Consider the following 27,442-nt stretch of genomic DNA (forward strand, 5'->3'; position numbering starts at 1 on the left):
TGTGTTTTGAAAACCTGGACTGATTTTTCTTTTTCTTTGTCATTCTCTAGAACAGCTCAGTGTGAGTTGCATTTCATCGGGGGCTTTTGAGATGTGGGCAGGAGTGTGAGTGCTCTCCACCCATCTAAAACCTCATAACTGGGATGTTTATCTGGTGCCTGTTTAGGTGTTTATCAGTTTAATAATGAAATAATTTGATTTGAAAGGAACCTTCAAGACTCTCTTGTTCCACACCTTCCCTAGACCAGGTTGCTCCAGGCAGGATCTCCAGCCCAAAAGATGCCAAATCTTGTTTGCTGGGAAGCAACAGTGACTAGAAGTTCAAAGCAAACACTTGATAGCTTTAGGTGGGTGTGAGGTTTTGGTCATTTTAAGCTTCAGGGCTAATTCAAATAACCTCCGAGTCTCATGTTTCACTATTCTCTTTCCTGCCAATTTGGAACCAATTATAATGTATCACCTTTCAGGAAGATCACCAGCTTATTTGGAGCTGTTAAGATAAGGTAGCCGAGGTTTAATTGGCTTGTAATGATGAAAGAGCCACGAACTGTCTGGGAATGAGGAAGAGAACAAGGAAATGGGATTTGAGTCTGAGGGGGCAAATGAAGGGCTGCCAAGGGAGCAGGGTGAGGGCTGGATGCTGGTGTGGGACCAGGCTGCCAAAAAAGCTGCCTTGGTTTCCAAGGATGGTTTGCATGAGAGGCAGGGCAGCCCTGGGTGCCTGGAAGGGGTTCCTGGGGCAGCTCTTCCAGGGGCTCCTTTGCTGTGGCTGAGCTCGACTCCGCTGATGCCTTGTGATGGCTGAGCTCAGAGACTGGACAGAGCTAAAGAATAAAGTAGGGGTTTATTAGGAGGCCTCAATGGATGCACCTTGGGCAGCACAAGAGCTCAGCCAGGGCTGCGCCCAAGATGAACCAAAATGGTCACAAAATGCACGACTGGGCACAGGGTCTCACACTTTGATCAGTTCCGCTCCATTTGCATATTGGAGTTAATTGTCCAATTCCAGCTTTAGCCCATGCAGTCCCATCCTGATTGTTTTTCTCTCTCCAGCCCACAGTGTTTATGCTCTTGGTGCTGAGATTTGGATCATTTTTCCTTGGTGCCCAGCTAGAGAAGGAATTGTTTTGTCTCCCTGCTCTGTGAAGGGAGCTCACCATCCCCTAATATGAAGCTCAGAAGTTCACACTAAAGCAGCACAGAATCTGAAAAATACAAAAGCTAAAACCTGAGGCATCAGTGCCATCAGGCCATGTCCTGTGGTGCTCCTGCCCTGCTCCCATGGCCCAGCTCTGGGTGGGAGCTCAACTCTGCCCTCCTGACAAGCCAGAAGAGCCCCCATGTGCCAGCTCAGCTTCCCACATCACTCCTTTGCTGGTAGCTGGGAAAGCTGTTTGAGCTTCTGGCTTGCACAGGGGGATGCTCATCACCCTGAGCCCTCAGTGCAGCTCAGCTCCCCCTGTCTGGGTGAGGAGTCCCAGCACATTCCCAGTGGGAAGCGAGCCAGGAGGATCTCTGGGTCCAGCTTTAAGTGTTCCATGTGGGCTCCAACCCATGCCCTTGGTGTGACCAGCACCTGCTCTGGCAGCTGAGCTGATCTCAGTGCATTTGCCATAAGATGAAGAAAACACATTAAAAAGTCCTGCATTTGCCATAAAATGAAGAAAATACATAAAAAACTCCCCGAAGCACTGGAGTTTTTTCCCCCTTCTGTTCAGGCTTGAGGACAAAAGCAGACAGCAGTTCAAGAGACTGACCTGGTTGCTGTTCAATTCCTGTTGAATAGGAAGGTGCTGATATTTCTTTTGGAGTCTATTTTAGAGTCTCACCACTGTTTATGCAGGTAGGAATTTTTTCTTCTCCAGCTAAACTGTTTTCCCATGACTGTGATTGCTTTTTAATTGGGCTGCAGCTGGTGCTGGATTTGTGCTGAGTTGGAGACTGAATTACATCTTTGGAAATAGCAATTTTTTGTGATTTTTTTTTCTTTTTTCCTTTCAAAATTCAGTCAGGATGGCTGGAGTCCTTGCTTGAGGGCACCAAGAGCTCTGCCCTTGCTTCTGGCTGACAACCCCCAGTATTTGGGGCTGCAGAGCTGTGCCATGGAGTTGGTGGCAGCAGCCTTGGCCGTGTCCTGTGGACTCTGTTCAGTTCCCATCACTCCTGGCTGCAGATCTGAGCAGGTTTTTCAGCTCAACAACCCCCAAGGGAGGCATGGTTTGACACCAAGCAAGATATTTCATAATTCAGCTCCTCTTCTGTAAACCCACTTGATTTGTAAGCTCCAAAACAAAGGATGCTGCTCCTGATGGACGTGCAGGAGGTGCTCACGAGGGAGAGGTGGGAATGGCAAAGTCTGGTTTTTCAAACTAGACACCCTCCAGCTAAAAATCCACTTGATTGATGCGTGTTTCATTGAGCTACTTAGTGTAGAGCAGCTTGTTATTGTCTTTTCAACTGTGCAAATTTGAATAGAGACGGTGCTAATGACGAATCATTATTATACTATAAATAAAACATTATCCAGATTATGCTGGTCAACAGAGCATAAAACAAATAGCAAATTCTAATGTCCTTGAATTACAATTTAAAAAGAAAAGCAGCACAGGATGCTGATCTGCATGGAAGCTTGGTTGCTGTGAGAGTTTTTCCAGTTGCATCAGGATCATCCAGGGGTTTGCTCATTTGCAGATTCACCCTAAAAAGCAAATGTGTAACCTCAGAAACCTGAAGGTCCAGAGGACAAAATTCTTCAGGGTGAAGAGAAGAAAAAACCCTCAAGTTGTTACTTCCTTCCTTAAGTTGGAATGATTATAAAAACATGGATGTGCATGGTTCCTGCAGCTCTGCACAGAGTGCTGGCCAAAGAAAAAGCTGAGGCTTTTTATGTTTGTATGAATGAGCTTTTTTTGGAAATTTTTAATGTTCTCCCCATTGGGTGGGGAGAACAATAGGAAAGGCATTTAGCAAGAAGTTTATATATTTAATATGAACTCCCCAGGAATGTGGTCACAGCCCCAAACCTGCCGGAGTTCAGGAAGTGCTTCAGGCACAAGGGGGGATTTTTGGGGTGTCCTGTGCAGGGCCAGGAGCTGGACTCAATGATCCCTGTGGGACCCTTCCACCTCAGCATATTCCATGATTCTGTGACATTTTCACTGATATAAATGTGTGCAAAACTGTCCTGTGGAGATTGAGATTAAATAAAGGCTGTATATTAAAAACTTCTAGATCAAGTTGCTGCAGTCATGTGTTAATGTGTCATTGCCCACTCAGGACACTTTTTAAATCTGGTATTTAATCATTCAAGTTTCAAAATCCTTTGAATAAGATCCATAATAGCAACATTTTGAAACTTGTCTGAAACACTCACCTGCTACACAGGAAAATGTTTTTAAAAACTCTTGCCTGTTCTGTGTGAAATGAAATCACATTTATTTCTGTTTACATGGGCAGCATGACATCTGACCTAATCAAGCTTGTCATCATTGCACTGTATTTTGCTTACCCTGCTGGGTGTAAATCATTTCTTCTTAAGCAGATTTTGACTGCAGTAAGAATGAAACTGCCTTTTTTTTTTTTTTTTTTTGCTGTGATGTTTTCAAAATTAACCTGAAAGGAAAACCAACCACTGCTTTTAGGCTGATTCATAGATTATTGTGGATGGAGAAGAGTGGTGGGGGCTTGTTGGGCGTGATGGGTTTGGTACCACAGCTCCCTCCCTCTTCTCCAGGCTGCTTCCCTGTGCCAGGGCTGCCTGGAGGAGACTGGGGTGAGTTTTTCTCCCATGGTTTCTCTTCCTGAGCCTGGAAACCTCAGCCTGGGAAGTGCCACAGCCAGGGAGGAGGAGAATCCAGCTCCCCTTCTGATGAGGAACTGAGCAAGGGCTGAATCAGCAGTGAGCTGCCTTCTCTCCCAGCACGTTCCTGCTTGGGAATGTTGTCCAATTTAAACTTTCCTCTTCATTTTAATGTAGCTGCTGCAATTATTGAACAGTTAAGGGTTGTCTTAGTCAAAACATGTGCTTCATTTCTCAAATCTCATGGAATGCTGCTGAACTACTCTGCCTGTGCTTGTGCACAGTTCACTATAGCACACATTTAAATATCTCCCAGAAAAACAAAATCTATCTGGGCAGAAATGTGCAGTGAGATATTGCTGTTGCTTAGTTTTACTCTGTCTCTTCATACATGCAACATTTAAAACCAAACATCAAACGGGCCACAAGCAAGTGCCAGATTTAATAAACTCTCTTTATTTACATACAAATACATGTACACATATGTTCTGTATATGTACACATATTTAAGTGTATATACATACATGGTTTCCACATACTCTACAATAAATAGCATGTAGGGTTTTCTTTTAATTGCCTACAGTGCTGAGTAAAAATACATGGCAATAAAATCATGGCTTACAGCTAAGTTACAAAAGCACCAAGCACTGAACTCGTAGCAATAAATCCAAGCTCATGTACAGCTGGGGTGAGGACACGCTATACAGAATACAAAGAGACCAACTTGTAGGAATTGACAGGATTAGGCAAACTAAAAAACATCATTATAGACCAGGAGAGACTCTGTATGAAATAAGATGAAGAAAAACATTTAGATTATTGATCAAACTAAACCACACATTTAAATTTGTCACCTAAAGAGAAAAACAAATCACCCAGTTACTCGTATATTTTTAACAGAGTAATTTTTTTGTGTGAGTCTTTACCAAGGAAATCAGGATTAATCTCATGAGTGAGTCCTTCTGAGCTGCCACAGTCACTTGTGTGTGTGCACATCACCAAACAGTATTTCAATAGTGCTTTATTTAAGCTGTGTGTAACTCCTTGAACCCTGTGTGTGAGCCTGACTGAGGCAATCAGCACTTCCCCAGCCAGCTCCTTGCACAGGACCTGTGACATGGAGCTGTCACCAAGGAGCAGCAGAGCAAAGTGGCAGCAGCAGCAGCAGAGCAATACCCAGAGCAAGCACAGGGGTGATGCTGGAGCTGCATGGCCAGAGCCAACCATGGACCACAGCTGGGGGAGCACAGCCACAGCTGGACCCTCCCTTGCTGCAGCTGCAGTGCAGGGAGCTGCTGCTGCTCTAGGGGAAAGCCTGGCTGAGTATTTATATTAAAATTTCAAACCTGCTTTATGAGGTGAAGGTGCATAGATTTTTGTTCTCTTTGTCATGGCTGATACTTTGACTTAGTAAGTGCAGTGCAGTGCTAAGAGAACAACTGGTGCCAAGAAGGAGAAAGCTGCTGGTTCAGGTATCATCCTTGTGCTGTGATGTGTTTTCCTTGCTGCACTTCAATGCTCAAGGGCTGGATAGCAAAATAATTGTTTCCTTTTCCAGGAAGCCAGCCCCTGCTACAGTTCAGCGAATCACAGAATGGTTTGGGTTGGAATGAATCTTAAGGATCATCCAGTTCCAACCCCCTGCCATGGGTAGGGGCACCTTCCACTAGACCAGGTTGACTTAAACAGAGATTATCTTTCCTCTAGGTATTTATAGATTCTCTGTTGCTGCAAAATTAATACTGGGGTGTGTGTGCTTGTGTGAATGTGTGAGAGGAATCAAACCCAGTAGTGGGCATGGGAGGAAGGGATGTATACCACATGTGCACACCTGTGGGGTCTAATAAACTGAAGCTCATTGAGGTCTAATTACATCATTGCATATCCATGGGTAGGGAGTCTGAAGGAAGAACTACTCACTCTTCACTTCAATGAACACCTACAGCTACTACAACTCAGAAAAATGCAGATTTCTCTCCTTTTTTATCAAAGAATTAGCACTTCCTCTTAGTATTTGGACTGGACTACTTGAGCCCTCTGTGTAACATTCTTTATGAAAGCAGTGGGAGAGCTGTTTATTTGAAGTTTGGGTACGAGCAGCTTTGAGGCTGCTCCATCACTTGTTCATTCTATTGTCACCTAAAGTTCCCAATGAGAAACAGGATCTGCTAAGCGCTGTCCAATTCAAGTAAAACACAGCGTCTCTGCTGTGGAGTTGCTCAAAAAAAGTGATTTTTAAGATCAATGTTCATTCCAGACATAATTTAGTTTGATTCTTGCCACGTGCCTGCCTGGCAGTTCCCTTACAGACGATGAGAGAGCTGAAACGCGACGGCCTCAAAGGAAAACGATTGTTACATAAACAGCTGGATTAGTTACGATACAGCACGAACACAGCTACGGTTTTTAGAGACTTTTGAACCTGATAGGAAACCACATTCCTCCCCAGAAGGTCGATGGGAATGCTCGTTTCTGTGGGATTGGGATCCCCAGGCCGGCTCAGCCGGAGGACAGGTAGGGCGTCTCGCTGTGGTAGTTGTAGTCGGGACAGACCTTCTGCACCAGTTTGTAATCTACGCTGTAGAACGCGATGTAAATGCAGATGACTTTGAAGGGTTTGGAACACAACCAGGAGACATGGCTTTGGGTCTGCTCTTGGTAGCAGATCTTGGAAGGGTCAAAGTTGCACAGGGCAGTTTTTTTGGCGCGGTCTGTTTTCTCGTACTCGATGCGGCAGTTGAAGGACTTGGACTCCTTGGTCTCCAGCGTGGACTGTGGAGATGGCTCAAACTCCACCACCTTGGAGGGCGGCACCAGGCTGACAGAAACATTCCCCAGGCCCGTGGAGTTGTGTCGGAAATAAACGCTGAAGGTTCCGTTGCCGTGATCGACGATTTTCCCCGTGATCAGCAGGTTCAGCTTTACAGTTTTGATGTTGGAGTGGAAGTCACCCCACCCAAACATTTTCTTGAATTTCCCAGTTTTCACTATAGGTCTGCGCTTAGTTCGTGCCAGAGATTCCTGAACCTCCGTGATGTTGGACAACCAATCCCAAAAGTTTTCTATGCTGTCCGAGTAGGACACCTGGCCGTGTTTCAGCACTGGGGATGGTTTGACAAAGAGCCGTAGGGGGTTGATGATCCTGGAGTGGACCACGTTGTCAACCAGTGTCTCTGCAGCATCCTTGTCCTCCCAATCCAGCACCTCCGCGGCCTGCACCACCCGGCCGGTGTCACAGAACACCTGCTCCAAACAGAAACAGAGAGCAGGGTCAAGGGGGGGATGAAACAGCCAAGACACAGAAGGAGACATTGATATTTAGTTTTATACCCATAGGGTCTGAATCGGTCACCTGGACCACTGTAATGAGGAGTTTCCACTGCTCTATGAGAGTTCAAGGATTTAACTTAGAACAGCTTATGGAAGATGCAAAAATCTCAATAGGAAACATCCATGGGGACTCTTGTCCAACCTTTGGACAGGATGATGGCTGTGATGTGCAAGAGCAGGCAGGTGCCCCATGCTCACAGATTTGTTAGATGAATACCTGACTGGGGAAAGTGAAAATCCTGAAGACCTCTCTGCTAAAAGATGGAGTGAAATAGAACAGCACAAATTTCCACTCCCTTCCTTTTTCTCCCCACAACCTTCCAGCAGGTTTAGGCTTAAAATCCTGTTCTGTTGGTGCAAGTGTCTCCTAAACCATTTATTGTACGTTTATCTTTTCTGGTGCTGCTTTTTCCATTTGATCCAAACCTAGTTTGCACGTTTGTGCCCCTAATTTGACACAGTGGCCCTGTTTTGGTGTGCTGGTTTCAGCTGCACAGCTGCCCGTGCTTACCAAGGCCCAGCTTTCCAGCAGTGCTGAGCACTCCCAGCCACACAGCACAGCTCAGTTTTAAGATCCATGACTTTTAAGGCCAAGCTGAGTCTGCAATCAGAAAGCAAAACTTCCTTCTGGTAGTGACAGAATGGCCTTAAGGTTTCAGAGTCAAACACACAGTCAAACTCAGTAAAATTTCCAGCTCAGTGCAGATACACATATCCCAGGTGTTTCCCTGCTCTCTTTGGCAGACAAGTCCTGTTGGAAATGCAGAACTCCAGTGTATGATCCAAAGGTCAGAAGGAAGATCTGTGTTTCAACAGGATAGAAATGATCATCTGACTTTTTAGGTCCTTTAAATCTTGAGTAAATCTTTGGAGAAGCTTTTTGTAGAATGCCTTTGGAGAAGGTGTTTTTAGGGTCTGTTCTGTTTAGAACTGCCTTCCACAGTCCTCCTAATGTACAAAAGAAAAACTTTTTCAGCTGCATCTATTTCTACAAAATGTGTGAACAGAACAAAGAGATGTTTAAAATGGGAAGAAGAAAGGACACTGTTGTCCTGCCTGTGTCCCCAGTGACAAACTGCTGCTGGCCAAATTCTGCTCTTGCTCCATCACTGATCCCACAGTGCCAGGATCCAGGTGGATCCCAGTCTAACTAATGCAGGAATGGGGTTTTCACTCTCCAGCAGCAACATTACAGGGTGGAAGTTTGCCTAAAGCAGCCAAAATACAGAATGCAGATGTGGAATGTGTGGGATGGAATTTTGTGCTTCGTGTCTCACGAGGGAAACCTCAGTGTTGGGCTTGCTTTTCCCTCTGCTCCTGATCCCAAAGGGTCTCCTGCACCTCTGGTTCCTCACAGGGCTCTGTTTGTACAATATCCAGCTGTTATTTCTATAAATTGCAATTTTTCATTTCATCATCTGCCAAAGATTAGAAACTCCAAAGCCCTTAATCTTCAGTGGGGCCTGTTCTGCAGCAATAGGCTCCAAACCAGAGCCCAAACCCACCACCACATGTCCTTCCTGATCACCCCTAATGCAGTGATTATGAAATGTGGAACAGCAGCAACATTCACAGCTTGAATGTTGAAAGGTGACCATCATTATTGCTAAATCATAAAATCACAGAATGGTCTGGGCTGGAAGGGATCTTAAAGATCATTCATTTCCAAACCCCACCTTCCAGCCTGCCTTGAACAATTTCAGGAACCTGTTGCAGTGCCTCATCACCCTCACAGTAAAAAATTTCTTCCTAATAACTAATCTAAAGCTCCTTCAGCTTAAGGCCATTCCGCTTGTCCTGTCACTTATTTTTCACTAGAAATAAATCCAAGGCTAGGTGGAAATGCAGTGGGCCAGGTGTGTCTCTGCAAAAATACTTTATTTCCTTCTTCAGATTAAAAGTGGGGGAAGAAAAGACAACAGTGATCACTCTCAGCCCTAGACCTTGTATGTCAACTTTCTGCCTCTATCTTATATTTTTTTTTTATGGCTGAGCTAGGAACCCGAGGAAATAGGAGATTCTAATGGAAACAGTGACAGATGCTGATCTGTACCAGCCCAAATAGCACTGTCATAATGATGCTGGGGGAAACATCACTTGTGCTGTGATGGAAAGTTCCTGGTGAAGCTCTGTCATGTTTATGAGAGGCTCTTCAGCCACTGCTAAGCCTGTCAGCAGCCCAGGATCAGCCGTGTGATGCTGAGATCGCTGGCCATCCCCTCTGGCAGGGAAATCACTCCCCTGCTGCAGAGAATGACTCTGCTCACACCAAGCAAGAAGTGCTGCACACATTCACCCATCCCCAACTTGACCTGGGGCCTTGAGAAGCACAAAAAAGAGACTTTTCTGCTGCTTTTTTAGATTACAGCTGGGCCCAGGGGTGCTGGAACACCAGAAACTTTCCTCATTTGCACAGCTAAATGAAATGCAATTTAAAATGCTAATGACCACTCAAACCATGGGCACCTACAGCTGGTATTGCTATTAGCAACTGAGTCAGAGGGAAAAGGGCTTGGATATTTTAAGGTGAAATTTATGGAAAGGAAGCTGTTTGGTTCACAGGGGATTCTGGCTTTGCTGGTGCCTGCACCCAGCTCTGAGTGTCCTCTGGCAAGGGCACAGGAACACCCTCAAACATCCTTCAGGGCTCCTTGTCTTCTGCAGTGCTTATTGAAATCCTGCAATGGCTCTTTGGCTTCTCTCCCCTGGCCTTTTATGAGGAGATGCAGAGGACATTGAGCCGTGAGCTCGGTGTATTTCTCTTCTGGGGGCTCTCACACCAGATGAGATGGCAGAGTGCTGCTTTCCCAGGGGTGCCTTGCTGAAGGCTCTGATAGGAAAGGAAGAAATATGTGGGTATAGGGCTGGGGATGGCTGACGGGTGGGAAACATTAACACATGCTGAAGCCAGGCAGGTTTGCCACATCAATAGCGTATCAGGACACAAGTATTTCAAGACCATGATGGTGAAATCACAGAATTGCACCTTGCTAGACTACTGCTACTTTTATTTATGTAGTTGTTACACCAAATGAGGTTTACTCATGGGGTAACGAAACACACCCCTGAAGCTGCAGTGACCTGGTCTATTCCATGTGGTAACAGAACAGCTTTCACAACACAGGAGTGTGAAATCATTGATAAATTGAAATACAAGGATGTAATACCCCTGTTTAAGGCCCAGACAGCAATGCCTAGTGTCTGCAGAAAGCTGTACCTTACATAAAGCTGGAGCTTACTCAAACTTACTTTGATTGAGTATTTTTTTCCTCCTCTTTTTTGAAGTATTTTGCAAGGCTGTGGGATTCTCCAGTCTTGCACAGCCTTAATTCTTGACTCTGCTCCATCCTAGTGCTGTCTTGTTCCACTAATTTCATTACAGGGGCGAGATTCAGGAGCTGACAGAATTCCTGTTTGCTCAGAGGGCTGCAGGGAAGCCCTCATGGCTCAGGGGGGTAAATTGGTTGTGTTTTGCAAATATTCAGTTAAAAAAGGAGCTTAACAAAGAACTGCCTGGTTGTGCTCAGTGCCTGCCTCAGCAGCAGGCAGGAACGAGGGGACACTGCTCAGAGATGTGAATGGTGTTTGTGCTTTTGTAATGTAAAACCTTTGTGGAGTGCAGATTTTTTTCCTGTTTTGAATAAAGCTTTTGCAGAATAAGAGAACCCAACTCTAACACTTGTTTTTTCCCAAGGCCCTTCCCTCACTGGCTGCATTTTGCTGTTAGTGAGGAAGGGCCCATGGCTTTGTTCAGCTGTTTATTCACATTGGTTAGCAATTTCCGGGCAATAAAAAAATCTGTATTAAAAGAATGCAGCACATGCTGGAAAAAACTACTTCCTCAGCATCTTTCCATTTCACTATAATGCATCACTATAGTGAAAAATATTGCTGGTAGGGTATTTGAAAAATACCAGCTTAGGGAAGTTAGTGTATCCATTTAAACAGATGGCTATTGCTGGAGTTCTCCTCTGCTGCATCAGTGTTTTCCCATTCCCTCCAAACCATCCATTTCCAAACAGAAATCACCTAATCTTTTTCCTGATTACAGAGGCTGTAAAATGGCACCCAGTTACCCTAAAATTCCCATTTGCCTGGAGATATTTTCCAGTAAGAAACACAACCTTGGCCCCCTGCACAGCACGTCTCGCTGTTTTCTTTCACTGCATAAACGACAAGAACAGCTCAAATCAGTGCAGTGTGGTTTATATTTATGGAGTTTTAACTTCAAACCTTTGGTTCTTCCTCTAAAAGATGGTGACTGCTCTTCACACTCTCCCCCTTCCATATATGATCCTGATCAGAGCAGCACAGGGTTAAATGACATTCCCTGTGAGCTATTTTTGAGAAATGAGCTGACACTGATGAAACACTGGTATCAGTAAATGCTCTGTTTTCTCCATTTGCCCAAATTTGGGTTCATCTGGAACTCACTCCAGTGCCTTTCTCTGTGGGCAAGGCACTAAATAAAAGCAGGTGTCCCCATGCAAGAGTTAATAGTTGTGGTGCTTTGGGAATTTTATTCAGGTTATTCATCAATCACCAGCAATCATTCCTTTAGCTTCACCCCTGCCAGGAATCATTTAAAAACTCTCAGCAATTAGCTGGAATGAATTGGTTCTGTTGGAATAAACAGCTCTGAAGCACCATTCTGCTGCTCACTGGGAGCTTTTTATCCCACTGCTGGAGAGGAGGGGGTATACCACCACTGCTCTAGGTCCCAGTTTCACCAGTGAAAAACTCATACTGGGGGAGAATTCCATTGTCTCCCCGCTCTCTGCTGCTCCCATGCCCAAGTGTCCCATGGGTTTGCACTTGTGTCCCCTCTGCAGCAGCACAGGACACCTCTCTGGGTTCCCTCTGCTGATTTTGGATCCTCACAGCCATGAGATAACGTGGCCCCATCGAGTGGCTGCACAAAAGCCCCAGTTTGAAGGGGGGTGTGTGGCAGGGAAGAGAAATAACTCTGCTTTATCGGTTTGAAAATTCAGTGATTTCAACACATTTATCAAATTTTAAATAATTTATGTCTTGACAGGGCTTATCAATTTTGCAAAGCACACACATTAACCAGATACAATGATCTCATATTAGCTTTTTCAGCATCTTACACTGGAGCCCAGAAATATTAATAAAAACTCAGCCCGTCATCAATTAAACGGAAAAAACCATAAAATTGTGTTCCATTATAGTCTTTTAGTCCTTTTTTCCCCCCAAGAAAATGATGATGGGCTCCAATAATTCATCACAACAAGCTGAGCTTGAACTTTACTGATTATAATTTTTTTTTTTTAAAGACAGAGGCTGTGGAGGGTTTTATGGCTGCAGATGTGATTGCTGTCAGGAATGCTGTGAGGGATTTGGGAGCTAGGCAACATCTTTCAGCAGGACTGTGTGAGAGTGCCATGCTTGTTGCATCCAGCACAGCCTCATTTTTCAGGATGCAGGGGAGCTGCTCTGCAATGAAGCAAAAAGACAGAGTTGGAACAATCTGGTCTGGTGGGAGGTGCCCCTGCCCACCATGGCATGGGGCTGGAATAAGATGAGCTTTAAGATCCCTTCCAACCCAAACCCTTCTGTGGTTCTCTAATCCACCAAGCTGATGATGGGGCGGTGGGATGTGAATATCAAGAAGAGAGGTTGAACCTTGTAGATGAGTGTGCCCTCACTCCTCAGGCACCCAAAATGCCTTTCCAGGTTCCACAGCCTCGTCCTTGCTAAACTGTAAGTAAATAAGCACTAGCAGGTTCTTATGCTTGGTTTTCTCTCTTCTGGGGCAATGATCTGCTCTTCAAAACACTCTGGTGCAAAGATGAAATTAAGTCACAAATTCAGAGTTCACTTGCTTGATTTCTGTTTCATTTTGAATCTGCTGACACAGAGGGTCTGTGGGGTTCAGTGTGCCAAATCCAGCAAGGGTATCCATCATGGGGGGAAACTGCACAGCTGGGACTCAGGGGGACTGATCCCCAGTTGGACAGTGGCAGAGTACTCAGACTTCTCAAAACCCCCCAGAAAAGTCAGGGAGGTTACAATTAAGAAATCTTTAAATGCTATTGCAACCTTCTTTCACTCAGGGAAGGTAGCCAGAAATCCCCTGTTCAATAACTAACAGAATTGGATTATTTTAGCAATTTTACCCAGCTTTGTGTAGTTAAAAACACAATGAGAAGATGCTTCAGCAGAAAAGAAAGCCTTCATGATTGAACCTTGCAGCCCATTAGATTTTTCTGCTTGTAAACAGAATCATTGAATCATTGAGGCTGGAAAAGCCCTCTGAGACCACAGAGTACAACCAGTGACCAAGCACCATTTCAGTCAGCCCACTCCAGTGTCTAATCACCATTTCTGTGAAGAAAATCCTCCTAATGTCCAACCTAATCTCCCCCTGGCACAGCTCAGACCACGACCTCTCAGCCACTCCTGGTGCTCCAGATTTTTCTCTGAACGTGCTTCAGCCCCTCACTGTCCTTCCCTGAACTGAGGGGCCAGAACTGGACACAGCACTCAAGGTGTGCCCAGTCCCACGTCCTGCTGGCCACGCCATTCCTGACACAATTTCATTACGTATTTTTTAAACAAAATTGAAACTTCAAACTCAGTATCATATTTTACAGGGAAAAAAAAACCAACCACTTGAAAATTCTCCAATTTGTGCAAGCAGGCAAAATAGTATTTTACTAAAACAGCACTTCAGTAAAGAAACAAAACTGAGAGGAAGAAGCAGCAGAAGAAAAGAGTGAAAATTAAAAATAAAGCCTGCAAAGATTTCCTATTTCAAAAATGTGCCTTTTTCACAACCCTGACAAGTAGTTTTAGGTTATCTGAAGTGTTCCCTCCAGCTGCAATCGGATAAATTGCTTAGAGCATAGATTGCTTTTAAATTATATCCATGCATTGAATTGATCTACCTTTTTGCTGAGAGAACAGAAAATTTGTTCTGAGAAATGTTTCTTGCCAAAAAATCTGCACCAATTCTCTTCTTGAAGATTTGACTCTTTGGGTTCCCCTCCCCCTGCCTTAAATCTAAATTAGAGATCTCTGAGATAAAAATTAAATCTTATTTGTATGTGTGTTGGGGAAAATTTTTTTTCTTAGATATCACTAAGTAGTTTTAGTTCTTCACTATATATGAGGCATTCTGGAAGGGTGGGGAAGTAACAGAAATGTAAACCTTTCTGTGAAGGATCTGAAAAAGTCTTGTATAAAAATATCAAATTGAGATACAGTAGGTACAGAAAACTTAGATTATTATCATTATATTAGCACCAAATAACCCCCACTGATTCTTAAGTGGCTTTTTCATCACTCTGTGCATATTTTCAATATTCAGGCTGCATTCTCACAATCTATTTTGCACTGAGCTTTGCTGCTACTGTAGACACATGTACACTCTTATGAGACTGAGATGTGCTTTTATGGTGGAGATTAAGTCACTTTTAGGGCCATTTAGAAGACAATCCTATCCACCTGGAAATCCTGTGAGATGTGCCAGGTGTTTTCAATCTACACTGAAGTTGTGCTGCTTGCAGGCGCAGCTTGTGGAGTCATTTAGGTTGGAAAGGGCTGTAAAAAACACCGAGTCCAAGCATTGATCTGGCACTGCCAAGTCCCACAAACCCTGTCCCACAAACCCTGTCCCTAAAACCCACGGCAGCTCGCAGGACCAAAGCCCAGCAAAGGGAACAGGGACACTCAGCCCCTCTGCCAAGCCAGCACCTGCCCACCAGCCCTCTGCTGAACTTCACAGTTAATGATTTCCCCCTCCTGCTTATTTCCTTAATGCCTGGGAGATTTCACTCCACGTTTCAGGACCAGTTCATTAAAACCCTAATTTCAAGCAGTAATTATCTGTGTGTGAGCGCTGCTGCCCGTGGAAGCGGCGCTAGCGCTGACACACTCCCAGCTGCGGGAGACTTCCCAAATGCTCCAGCCTTGGAAACTCAGGGCAGGAGACTTCCCAGATGCTCCAGCCCTGGAAACTCAGGGCAGGAGACTTCCCAAATGCTCCAGCCTTGGAAACTCAGGGCAGGAGACTTCCCAGATGCTCCAGCCCTGGAAACTCAGGGCAGGAGACTTCCCAGATGCTCCAGCAATGGAAACTCAGGGCAGGAGACTTCCCAGCTGCTCCAGCAATGGAAACTCAGGGCAGGAGACTTCCCAAATGCTCCAGCAATGGAAACTCAGGGCAGGAGACTTCCCAAATGCTCCAGCCCTGGAAACTCAGGGCAGGAGACTTCCCAGCTGCTCCAGTCTGTGGAAACTCAGGGCAGGAGACTTCCCAGCTGCTCCAGTCTGTGGAAACTCAGGGCAGGAGACTTCCCAGATGCTCCAGTCTGTGGAAACTCAGGGCAGGAGACTTCCCAGATGCTCCAGCCCTGGAAACTCAGGGCAGGAGCCACCCTGGTGCTCAGCTGGAGCCTGGCTGGCCAAGATCTCAGGGGGGGAAATGTTTTCAGAATCACAGTTCACCACAAAGGCTGCTTTGTGTGGCAGGGAAAGCAGGTGAATGGAAAACTGCTGTATCTGTTAGAAACGAACCTGATTTTACTGAAGGTGTCATGAGGGGTTTTTATGCCTTGCAAAGTTTAAATTAAAAATCAATTATGGAAGAGGCCTTAATCTCCTCTCTGGAGTTGTTTTGTGTTTGGATGTCAACTCTGAGACCCCGATGACCTCTCTCAGTGTGAAATGCAACACAGCAAAGGCCGGTTTTTCTCTCTTCCCACTCATGTGCAATTATTCAATTTTTTACTGCATTATGCAGAGGCGAGTTTTAATAATCAAACCAGATTAAAAGAATGAAAGGATGCTTCTGACGAGTTAGAAACAAAGAGAAGCAGTGCATTTCTAGCAGATTTCAAGCTCTGTATTATTACAAGACGTAAGAGATGATTAACAAAGAAAAATATTACAGTTATCTACTCCCTTTGAGAGCTTAACTAATGAACCTCTACCAGCTGCTCTTGAAAAATCAGTAACACTATCACTATCAATTTCAAGACAAAGCACAGCTGACAGATGTTTGAAGTGATAAATCAGGCTGCACAAGGATTAAAATAACAAGCCCCAAATGGCCTTTAAAAGACAAAGGTGCTGCAGTGAACTATTTTCAGCCACTTTGGATCCTGTCAAAAGTTAGATCACTGATACAATTATCTTACAAAACAGTAATGACCAAAGTAATATGTTATGAAAAATCTAACAATGGTGATACTCGAGCCAGGCTTTTGAAAAGAACAGGTTTGATAGTCATTTGTGCTTTTAATGGCAGAACTGAGAATGCCTTGCTTCCCTGAATACTACTTCTGGGAATGAGTGATGAAAAGTGAGCACTAGGCTGAAGCATTAAATGTAACTGAATTGCATTCTTGTACATTTTAATTAATCTTTTTTTAAAGCAAGAAGTTACATTTTAATAGGCAATGAACACCATTATTTAAATCAAGCATAAGATTTTTTGTGTTGCTTCACTGCAGGCTGCATTTCCTAACAACCTGCCGGTGACGTGATGGAGATAAAGATCCCACTCCTGGAGAACAGCCTGTGTGCTTCCAAACTCCACTGCCTCTAATGAGAGACAACTGCAGCCAGGGGAGAATGAGCAGAAACAAATACCAAATTTCTCGACTTTGCCCCAGCTTTCACAGTTTAGTGCATCTTGTCAGAGCGTGCGCTTCCTTGCTAACTCTCAGCTGAGTTAGGAAGGAAAGGCTCTGTTTAAAGCATTACAAGGTGTTTTTCTGGCACCACTCTTGGCTCAGGCAGGATCACCACAGAGCTCAGTGTGGAAAGCTCCCACTAAGTGCTTTTGGCACTGATATCTCAGGAAAACCCCAAGTACCTGGCAGGCTCCGGCTACAGAACCAGTTAACTGGGGTTATCCAGTGACTCTTGAATTCCTCCTGTGTAGCCATGATATTTTCTGAAAAATCCTTCCCTAAGGATTTTTTCTTCTGAGAAGCTGAGAGGCCTCAGGCACAAAATGTAAACATTGATTATCTGCTGCTGTGGAATGCAAGAGGTGCATCTGTGATTGGTCCATGTGGTTGTTTCTAATTAATGGCCAATCACAGTCTGGCTGTCTGGACTGTCTCAGTCAGGCACAAGCCTTTGTTATCATTCTTTTCCTTTTCTATTCTTAGCTAGCCTTCTGATGAAATACTTTCTTCTATTCTTTTAGTATAGTTTTAATATAATATATATCATAAAATAACAAATCAGCCTTCTGAAACATGGAGTCAGATCCTCATCTCTTCCCTCGTGCTAAGACCCCTGCGAACACCGTCACACCCCTGAATCCTCCTGCTGTCTGAAGGAAGTGTGTGGATGTATCCAAGAGTCCATCAGCCGTGCAGGGACGGGGGAGATTGACTTTGACTCATAATTCTGTCAGGTTAAAAGCTCTTTTCCAGAGAACACTTTTGTTGTTTTCTTCAGGGAAGGTGTTTCTTCCTGGAAACCCTGCTGCCCACGAGTGCTGTCATTAATGCACCCTGAGCAGCACAGTCAGACCAAGCTCTGGGAGCTGCTCTGTGCATTCGTGGCATCTCCCTAAGAAAAATATTTCTGCTTCAGAGCTTTGTGACAGAAGCACGTGGGAAGTGCAGGAGCAGCTGGATTGAGGCACAGAGGCACAAGCAGTGAGATCAGGGAGCGCAGCAGGGCAAACCACAGGCACAGGCTGCTTTGGAAATGCAGCCTGGGGATGTCAGGGTCACAGACTGGGGAGAAACTCCTCTACTGACATCCTTTCACTAAGGTGGAGGCCCAGGAAAAGCCTGGTGGTGAGCACCACCCCAGGACTGCACCAAAACCTGTCCCTGGCTGGGCAAGCCCCTGTCACTGCCTTTCCCCACGTGCTCCAGACAGCACAGGTTTGGGATGAAGGCCAGGCTGAGGGTTGTCCTCCTCCCCACCATGCAGCCAGTGTGGAAGCTGGGGCTGCGCTGGAGCTGCCTGTCCCCATGCCTGCTCACAGCTTCTGCCCTCCCTGCTCAATGTGTGGAAGGGCACAGAAATTTTCTAAATTAAATTAAAACTCTTTTCCCTTTTCAAAGCACTTAGCTTGAGATAGCGCGCTGGGGCACTTGGAGGTATTTCATTGCTGCCTACACACATGCATGCATGCTGCTTTCCTAAATGAATTACTCTCTTAAAGAAGAGAAAATCATTGACTGAGGCTGCCTGATTATTAAGTTTTAAGGTGAAACAATATTAGCTTTTGCCTGGCATGAGCCAGCCACGCCTGCAGTCATTGTGTTGTTCAGAATGGTGTACTAACAGTGACTTCATGCTGTGAGGTCCTATTGAAACCCAATTTTAATCTCTTTTAATTTATTCAGGCATTTTTTATGTCCCCAAGAATAGGAAAATCAGAATTCCTTTTCGGAAAAACCAAAATGACAGGTTTAAGATGATTTGAAAACAACAAAGTTCAAATTTGAAATTCAGTCACCATATAAGTTTTAACAGGGCTTAATTAGAAGTTGCTCAGTCATCTGCCCTGATATAATAAATCCATGACTTGTGTTTAACAAAGGGAGATGAGTTTGACACCTAGATTGCCTGGAAGAATGTCACAACATGTGCCTGGTTTGTTCCCTTGCAGGAATTTACCAAGATAATTAATATCTAAGATTGTTGTAAATGCACTGTAAGAACAGAAAGAGGATCTGAAGACAGAAAGGCTCAGATCAGATGAAAATGTTACATTCTAGCACAATAGGAGTTAATACAAATTTCTGCCATTTGCATGCAAAAATATAATTTCAAACCTATTTGCTCCACATCTGTATCAAACAAGAAGGGAGCACATTCAACACATCTTTACATCTTCCAGTCTTTCTTTTACTGTGAATTACAGTGCACATAACCCCAAGTGTTAATTTGGTCCCATTTCACTATGCATTTGATGTATTCCAATTGGCATATAAAGAATAATATTTCCAGGTTGTGCAAAAGAACTGTACTAGCAGGGTGCTTGCAGTTGGTGAAACAAGCCCTGACAGCAGATAAATCATCCAGGGGAGCTGGGGGCGAGGGGAATGGTGCTCTAGCATGTGGCTTTTAAGGCACACATGTCTGAAACACACACCCCAGAAAATGTACAATCCTAGCAACAGGACAGGGGGAAGTGTTCTCTTCAGAGGCTCACCAGTGGTGTTTTACAGGAAAGGCTGTATAAAAGCATAACCTGAAAAAAATCTTTCCTGTGTTAGCACAAATAATGCAAATATCAGTGGAGTAGTGGATCCAGCCAGCTGGATCCCAAACCTTGCAAAGCCCTCAAAGGCCTGAAGTCAGTTTAGATAAACCCTCAGTGAGAAATCTCAGCTCTGTTGGCTTGTCTCTCTTCACTTACAGCAGGCTTTTTTCCCCTCCTCAAAGTTCAGATAATCATAGAATCACAGAATGGTTTGGATTGGAAAAGATTTTAAAGATCTTTTTCCAACCCCCAGCCATGGGCAGGGACACCTTCAGCCAGGAAGGTTCCATGGATACTCCTATCCCCATTCCCCCAACAATCCCTTTGACTTTTCCCTGCTCCAGAACTTGGCCATGCAGGGTAACAAAACCAAAGTGTTCCTTAAACACCTCAGTTTACAGATTTCTTTGGTGGTTATTCTTTTTTTCAGCTGACCACAGTCTTGAGCTCCCTGGCAAATAATCAATCAACTTACAAAACAGACTTTGCTAATTTAAGACTTGTCACAGACATCTTTTATAAAAAATCCTTTCCTTAGGACTTTTCCTCCTGAGAAGCTGAGAGGCCTCAGGAACAAAATGCAAACAATGATTATCTGCTGCTGTGGAATGCAACAGGTGCATCTGGGATTGGCCCATGTTGGATGTTTTTAATTAACAGCCAATCACAGTCAGCTGGCTCAGACTCTCTGTCAGAGACAAAAGCTTTTGTTATCATTCCTTCTTTTTCTGTTCTTAGCTGGCCTTCTGATGAATCCTTTCTTCTATTCTTTTAGTATAGTTTTATGTAATATATGTAATAAAATAATAAATCAAGCCTTCTGAAACATGGAGTCAGATCTTCATCTCTTCCCTCATCCTAAGACCCCTGTGGACACTGTCACAAAGACTTACTCTGAAAAATACCAATTTGCAGTAATCAGTTCTCACTACTATTTAAGAAGTTGAATAAACCAGTTCATAAAGACCCAAAATTGCTAATAAGACTTACAGTCACTGCTTAATCCACACACTGACTAAACTGGACAAAGTGAGGTGTTTTTCATTAAATTCTGAGTCTGTGTAAGAAACCTAAGCCCTGGTCATGAGTAGGTTTGGGGATGAGTGTTAACAAGTGCCCTGAGTAATTTCGAACCCCAAACATTCAGGGCTTAGGAAGAGCAGGTTTTTAGAACAAGAGATGTGAGATGTGAGCTGATAAAGAGAAGCTACAAGAGCTGGTGATGTGTAAGTGATGCCAGGCTTCAAAAGTCACGCAGTCCTTCTTGTTCCTAATGCATGTTTTCCCAGAGATTGTGAAGATCAAAGAAGGAAACAAATCTAAATGTAACTGCCTAGACCAAAGCTGGTAATAAGTGTATGACAGACATAAAAGCAACTCCGCTGTAAATGTTTTAAACTGTCTCCTGTGGATACAAAAGGTGGTTCTACAGGGACAGGAAGTAATTCCCTGTATTAAAATTTAATGTGTTGCCCTATGTGATCAATTACAAAGCTATAAATATGTATGTGCGTGACTGAATCGGTAATAAAAATGTGATTTTATAAGTCTCTGAGTCTCCATGATCAGGCCAATAAACTTGTTACATCAAATTACATTGCAGCTTCTGGTACCTCCAGGAGTGCCAGTTCTTGTGATGAACCATTTCAGGAAGGGCTTGTCTGCCTTCCTGCCTGCCTGTGATGCTGCAGGGATGAGGATAAATGGAGCACAGCCCTGCGTGCCTGGATCACCCACTGGTACAAACCTAATCCAGACCAGTCACCAGAGTACATGCAAGGTAGTCTGCTACAGATTATGGCTCAGAAATTGGTAAATAAATCTGGTTTCCCCATTCTTCTTAGCTGGCTTTGAGGCTGGGAATCTTCCAGCACCTGTTTGAGGCACAGCAGCTTCTTCTGTGCACAAGCCATGCATGGAGGAGGGCAGGATGGCTGCACCCAGTGAGAAACAAGGATTGCTATCACCCACCTTCAGGGAACAAGGAGCTTGATTGTGTTACTTCACTGAACAGAGTTAGTATTTCCATCTCATGCTCCAGAAAAGAAGGATCTCAGCAGATGTCTGTCCAGCCAGCAAAGTGCAACACCTCATTAGTGCTTATTAGTTTTATTTCTTATAAGATAAGCTCTAGTTCAACTTGCTCAAAATTCTGCAAAAATCCAGAGAGCTGAATACGGATCAAAATGTCCAAAAACTTCTGATGTTCATTGCTGCTGAATACTTGGGAGGAGATATCTTCTCTGGAGTGCCAACAACAGGCTTCAATTGGCTGCTTTTCTCCATCTCCACAGCCACCACATGGGATAAACAGGCTGGAGGGAGAGGAAGGGTCCCAATGCCCCCAGTTTGCTCCTCTCTCTGGTTTGGGATGCTGCTTCCCTGCCTCACAGCCAGGTTATGATGCTCTTACCAGTGTGTGGAAATACTAAAAGGTCAGATCAGGTCTGATGTTCTACATTTAGAGATGTACTTGATTTTCTGTATAGTAATCCAAAGTTAATGCACTACACCTGGGTCATATTTTTGTAAAACAGTCTTACATTTTGCATGACTGTACAAGGAAAATACCCTTTAAAGTCAGACCCGAGCAAACAGCCACGAGTTTCAGCAGGAGGTAACAGGGAAGCACTTGGCTGCAGGTTTAACTTCTGTCTGACAGCTACAGGCTGGGAACATGCAGATAACTGAGAGGTGTGATTGTGGCAAAAGTGAATTGTAGCACCAGCCAGCCCTGAGAGATATAATATCCTCTGCTGCAGAGAACGGCAAACCCCCTGTGCCTTTGGCTTTAATCATTTATATTATGTGGTAAGTGAATGAACAAGATACACATGCTATTTTTCTTGCTCCACCCATGTCCTCAACTAAGCATTTCTTATTTTTTTTTTATCCTGTGGCTAATATCACAACTAAACTTTGGTATATAGTCTGAGTACTGATAAAAAATCTTCTCAGCTGTTCTGCACAAAATACTTCTTACAGAATGATTCCTTTTCTGATTTCCTTCACGCATATATTATTTACAGAGCAAAAAACCAGAGGGAATCAAATCACACAACCTACAAAAAGAGTGAAAAGCAGGGCCTTACTTGCTCCCAGCAGTGAAGAAATGTAGTGTTAAGACTTGAAACTCATTTCCAATTTTCTGTGTTCTACTACGGTCTCTAAACAGCGCATTATCTCGCACACCAGATGTGCAGCTGTATCTAGGAACTACAGGGTGCAATAAGTAAGGAATTTCAGCCCTATTTCTTCTTTTATGTTTTAAGTAAAATCCTTATTCTGATTTTAATTTAGGTTTTTTTTCTTGTTTTTTTGTGTGCTTTGTGGGGTGGGAGAGAAGGGGGGAGTTTGCTGTTCAATTATAGAAATGGAAAAAGGAAATCATGTGGGACACAGTATTTTAACGTAACAACACAAGAGAAATCAACATCCACACCTCTAATTTTATTTCAATTGGTGTAAAATTAGAGTATAGAAACAACTTAATAAACACTTAAGTGGAATTTTCCCACAAGTCAGCAATCTCTTGGCTGCCTCTGGAACTGAAATAAAATGGAGAGATCTTGAAAGCTATTTGAACCACTGTCAAGTGCTATTCTGAAAATACTACTTGGATCGTAAGTAATTTGAACACATTACAATAGATGTTACCCTTATGTTACTATAAGGTTTATTTTTATTCTTATAACAAAAATAACCATGATGATAATGATGATAATAATAATAGTACTTTTCTGTCTCAGGTGGGAGGTGGTGACCTCATGAAGGAGTCCAATGGTGTTGCAAATGCCTGTTATTCATGTATGAGTAGCCATCCTGGAAACAGAGGACATAAAACTTTGCACCAGGATGAATCTAAAACCCGGATCCACATGCTAATTTTCTGGGATGTTAGTAATATTTGGGAGATGGAAGGTGGAATATCAGGTCAAGAAAAAAGAGAGGCCACAGAGGGAGAAAACGAGTTTTAATCTTCAAGGCACATTTTTGCCTTGCTGTTTTTCCAGGAAGGTTTCCAAGCCTGCCAGGAGTCACAGAGCTCTCCTTGGATTCCAAGGAAGGTTCCTGTGGGTTTTCCCAACACCTGAACACCAGAGTGGTGCTGCTGCTCCCTGGCTGTGAACATGACAAGGGTTGGTTCCTCACAGGATCAAACGGCTGCTCACCTCTAAAGGAGCCCAGCCTGATGAGCAGTGCTTGCAGTCATCCACAAACAAATGAGCTAATTAAATTATTTTTTTGTGTGCGTTTTGGTATACTGCATAGTCCAATTAAGTTGCTGAGCCAATCATCTTGAAATAAATCAACCACATTGTTACATAATTCTTTTTAACAAACAGAGACATCATTATATGAACTAGGTTCTAAGGGTGCCAGATGCTCCTAAACAGGGAGTCTAATTTATTTTGTTGATTTTAAGAAGCAACCCATTCATGTGTGATAGCTTTTGTCATCCAAAATGCTAATTCTCGTCTGAGTTTAAAGTAGGTTTCTGTCTTTCTCATCCACAAATGAGAGCACAGAAGAGCTAAATCTGGACCCTCTTTAATTCCCCGTCACACAATCACATGAAAATCTTGTCCCAAAACACTGAATAAATGTCCTTCTAAACACAGCTAATAGGATTGCAATGGAAAAGAGACCAAAACCACTTCTCAAAATTATTGTAGTCAATATAAAGAAAAAACATCTGATCTCTGAAAACAAAAGTTTTGCTGAAGAAAGAGCACTTGCTGAAAGGTTAGCATTGTGCAATGGGAAAAATGGGATGGACTGGGGTCCTGGGCAGCCCATGGTGCTGCCCAGCTCAACCTTAGAGCAGAGCAGAGCAGCCTGGCAGAGGGCTCAGAGGCTCTGGCAGACTGGGAAGTCTCATTCCCTCTGTAAAAAAAGAGAAAAGATTATGTGCTTTGGATTTGATTAACGTTTCAAGGATACTATTAAGGGAGGTGGGCAGCAGAGATGTTCCCTTCCAACACTGCCAGTGACGCAGGCTCCTCCAGAGGACAGCAGAATGCACACATCTAACCCTGCAATCAAGCAAGCCTCTTTTTATCTTTTTGCCCTTGGTTAATGCTTCTTTTTCTCCCACAGAGAAGATTACAGGAAACAAAAAACCTGTGTTGGTTGTTTTTTTTCTGATGCATTCATTGGAGGGTTGAGTGACTCCCACAGAAGCCAAGGTGTGCAGAGCAGCTTTGGTTGGCAGCCCCCTCCTAACCCACCTCTGAGGGTTTCCTGAAGAAATCACTCTGGACCATTAATAACCTGCACCCTCAGAGATGCACAACAGCATTGAGGAGAAAGAAATGGGCATTACTGAATATTTTCTGTGCACCCGTGCTTACCATTCTGACTCGTTCCCGTTTATTTTGGATCACAACAAAACAGCCTTGCTTTGTATTTTCACTTGGCCAGTGATGATTGAAAGTGATTTCTCTGGATAAAAGCTGAAGAAAAAAACCCCGTGGTTTCCATTTGGACATTAGAAGGTTGATGTGTTTTGCTGTCACATTCTATTTTTAAATGCATGACACTGCACAGGTGTTCAGACTCCAAATCCTTAGCGAAATCTGTCATCTCTCTGCAGCTTGTCACTACATCAGCTCACAGACTGAGGGGAGAATGAAGTTCCTGTATGGCAGAAAACTGCAAGTGCTCAACTGTGGTTAATGATAATTTCTTTCCATAGCTGAAAAATATCCCTACATTTGATAAATTTTTCAGGTGTTATAACTGCTTTGAGGTTCATTTGCCTATCTAGAATGTCTCATATTATTTTTCTACAAGCCCTCAATGTATAGGACACAAACTAACATTAAAAACGTGAATCATTTTTGCAGGAGCAAAAGTTGTTAGTCCGAGTCAAAGACCAGGCTGGAGCTTTACCTCTGTGCTTGCTCTCATAAAACTCTGACTGAATTCAGAAGGATGAGAGTTCCAAGGAATTACACATCTTCTTTCATGTATTATTTCTGCATCCATAGGCATTGCTAAAATGTAATACAGCAAAGAATTTAATAATCAGCATTTTAAGAAAACCATTCTTGTTTTTTCAATCAGAAAAAAAAAAAATGGGGCTAACCCACCCTAATGGTGTTCTCCAAAAGTTTGTTGAATCTCATGCAATGCTAACGTAGAACAGTGTCCCAAGTTAATACTGTAGAGAAAGGTGGGGAATGAAGCAGCTCTTACAGGACTGCTCCAGTCACCAAGCAGGTGCCCATTTCTGCCCCACCTTCGACTCAAGGAACACTTTCTGCCTCTGTGGGACAATTCTCTGTTGATATTGGAAGACCAAACTCAAGACCTTCTCCCTAAGTAAAGCTTAGATCTCCTGAAGAGATCTGAAATGAACCATCCACATCCTTCTAGCTAATTTAGAAAACTGTGAATTAAAGCTATTCCTTTGCAGATGATTATTTAAATTTTGGCTTGATGATCATTTAGCATCCATCACTAGACAAAACCAATGGTGCTTGTCGCAGTGATATATTGAACTCCAAGGAATCCACTTGGCTCTTGCACAACTAGTTCAAGTCCTCTGAAGTTTTTCTTCTATCCCCTACACAATCCCTAGTATCAGTCAGAGAGAGCAGGGAATTGGGGTTCCCTGAGCAATCTGAACCCAAGCATGGCCCAGAGGGTGGGTGTCATTCAAGTGTGCTGAAAGAGCCAGCTGATGTTATTGTGAGGCTTTTCACTACCATGTTTGAAAGGTTTTGAAGACTGGGAGAGGGCTCTGACCACCAGGAAAGACCCCAAATACAGCAACTGTTTTTAAAAAGGATAAAAACAGTCTGGGAGGTGACCAGCTGCTCAGAGTCTCTTCAGCCCCCTGGGAAATCATGGAGCACAGCCTTTCGAAAGTCTGACGTGCTAAGGAAGGGCAAGATGATGGCTGGGAATAGGCAGAGTAGATTTATCATGGATTTACTAAATTTACCATGATTGACTAAACTGGTTACCAAATATTTATCAAAAAACCAGATAAGGATGAGGAGAGAGCAGAGGGATGCCGGGTTTTTGACACAGCCTCCCAAGCATATCTGCCCCCAAGGTGGGATGTTGCTGCCTTGATGAGGGGACACCTGAGTGAAAAGCACTGGATGAGGCTCAGAAGGCAGTGGTTAATGAGGCACACTCTGAGCAGACAGCAGGAGCAAGGGGGTTCTGGTTCTCCTGCAAGACTGCAGCCTGAATTCACAGATGGACTTGGAATCACTCTGTCCATAATCACCATCACCACTGAGGAGATTTGACGTAGTTACTGAAATCACAGCATAACAGAATAACCCACCCTGGAAACTAATCTTCCCAAAGATGATTTAAACAATCTTGTTTGCTTCAGATTTCATTAAAAAGTTATTTTCAAAGTATCCTGTTGACAGTTGTTGATGTTGGACCAAAGGTGATTATATAAGCTCCAGGCTTTGACTGCCAACATTTAATTGAATTCAACCATTTTTTCCCATTTGTTTCTAATGTACATATTCCTTGAAACAAGTCATATTTGTGTTGTAAAACTTAAAGGACAGAATTTACCTGCTAACTTCCCAGGATGTTGTCTTGCATATACATACAGAGTATGTCACAGGATGAGCTGTTCTTCCTTGCTAGGCAATACATCCAGGACTGTCTCCTATTTGAGCTGTCAGGAAGACAGTGCATTTCTTGAATGCTCAAAAGCATTTTGAATAAAACAGATTTTTTTTTTTTTTGCCTGGTGGTTTTCAAAATATCACGGAGCAGACAAAGACTTAGCACGTAAAAGATTAAATTCTTCCATGTAAAAGAAGAATTTAATATCAAATGTTAATTTATGAGTTTTGTATGTATATTTAAGGAGTTTATAAAAGTGATTTTTAACCCTGTGATCTCCTGGTTTAATCTTTCACCCTTCACTTGGATATAACACCTACATACCCCACTGCTTTCAGGATTCTGACACACCACAGAGAGGGCTCAACCAGCTGAACCCAGAATTGAGACCACATCATGAAATTAGCAACCAGAGCAGAAAGAAAGAGACAATTATGGGCTTTTATGAGTTACATCAATCACTTGGATTTATTCATTTTATCTTACAGAAGATTAAT

General features: G+C 43.5%; 1 protein-coding gene across 1 annotated transcript in view; it reads right to left on the minus strand.

Annotated features, from left to right (window-relative positions):
• Positions 1 to 4,254: 4,254 nt before the first annotated feature.
• NXPH2 (neurexophilin 2) overlaps positions 4,255 to 27,442 on the minus strand; it is a 35,633-nt gene continuing 12,445 nt past the window's right edge. The window contains exon 2 of the mRNA XM_058809606.1: positions 4,255 to 7,042. Within this exon, the coding sequence (XP_058665589.1) occupies positions 6,299 to 7,042 (744 nt within the window). The 3' untranslated portion in view covers positions 4,255 to 6,298. The remainder of the gene's footprint in view (positions 7,043 to 27,442) is intronic.

The sequence above is a fragment of the Ammospiza caudacuta genome, chromosome 8 (genome assembly GCF_027887145.1).
Source record: "Ammospiza caudacuta isolate bAmmCau1 chromosome 8, bAmmCau1.pri, whole genome shotgun sequence".
NCBI lineage: Eukaryota > Metazoa > Chordata > Aves > Passeriformes > Passerellidae > Ammospiza > Ammospiza caudacuta.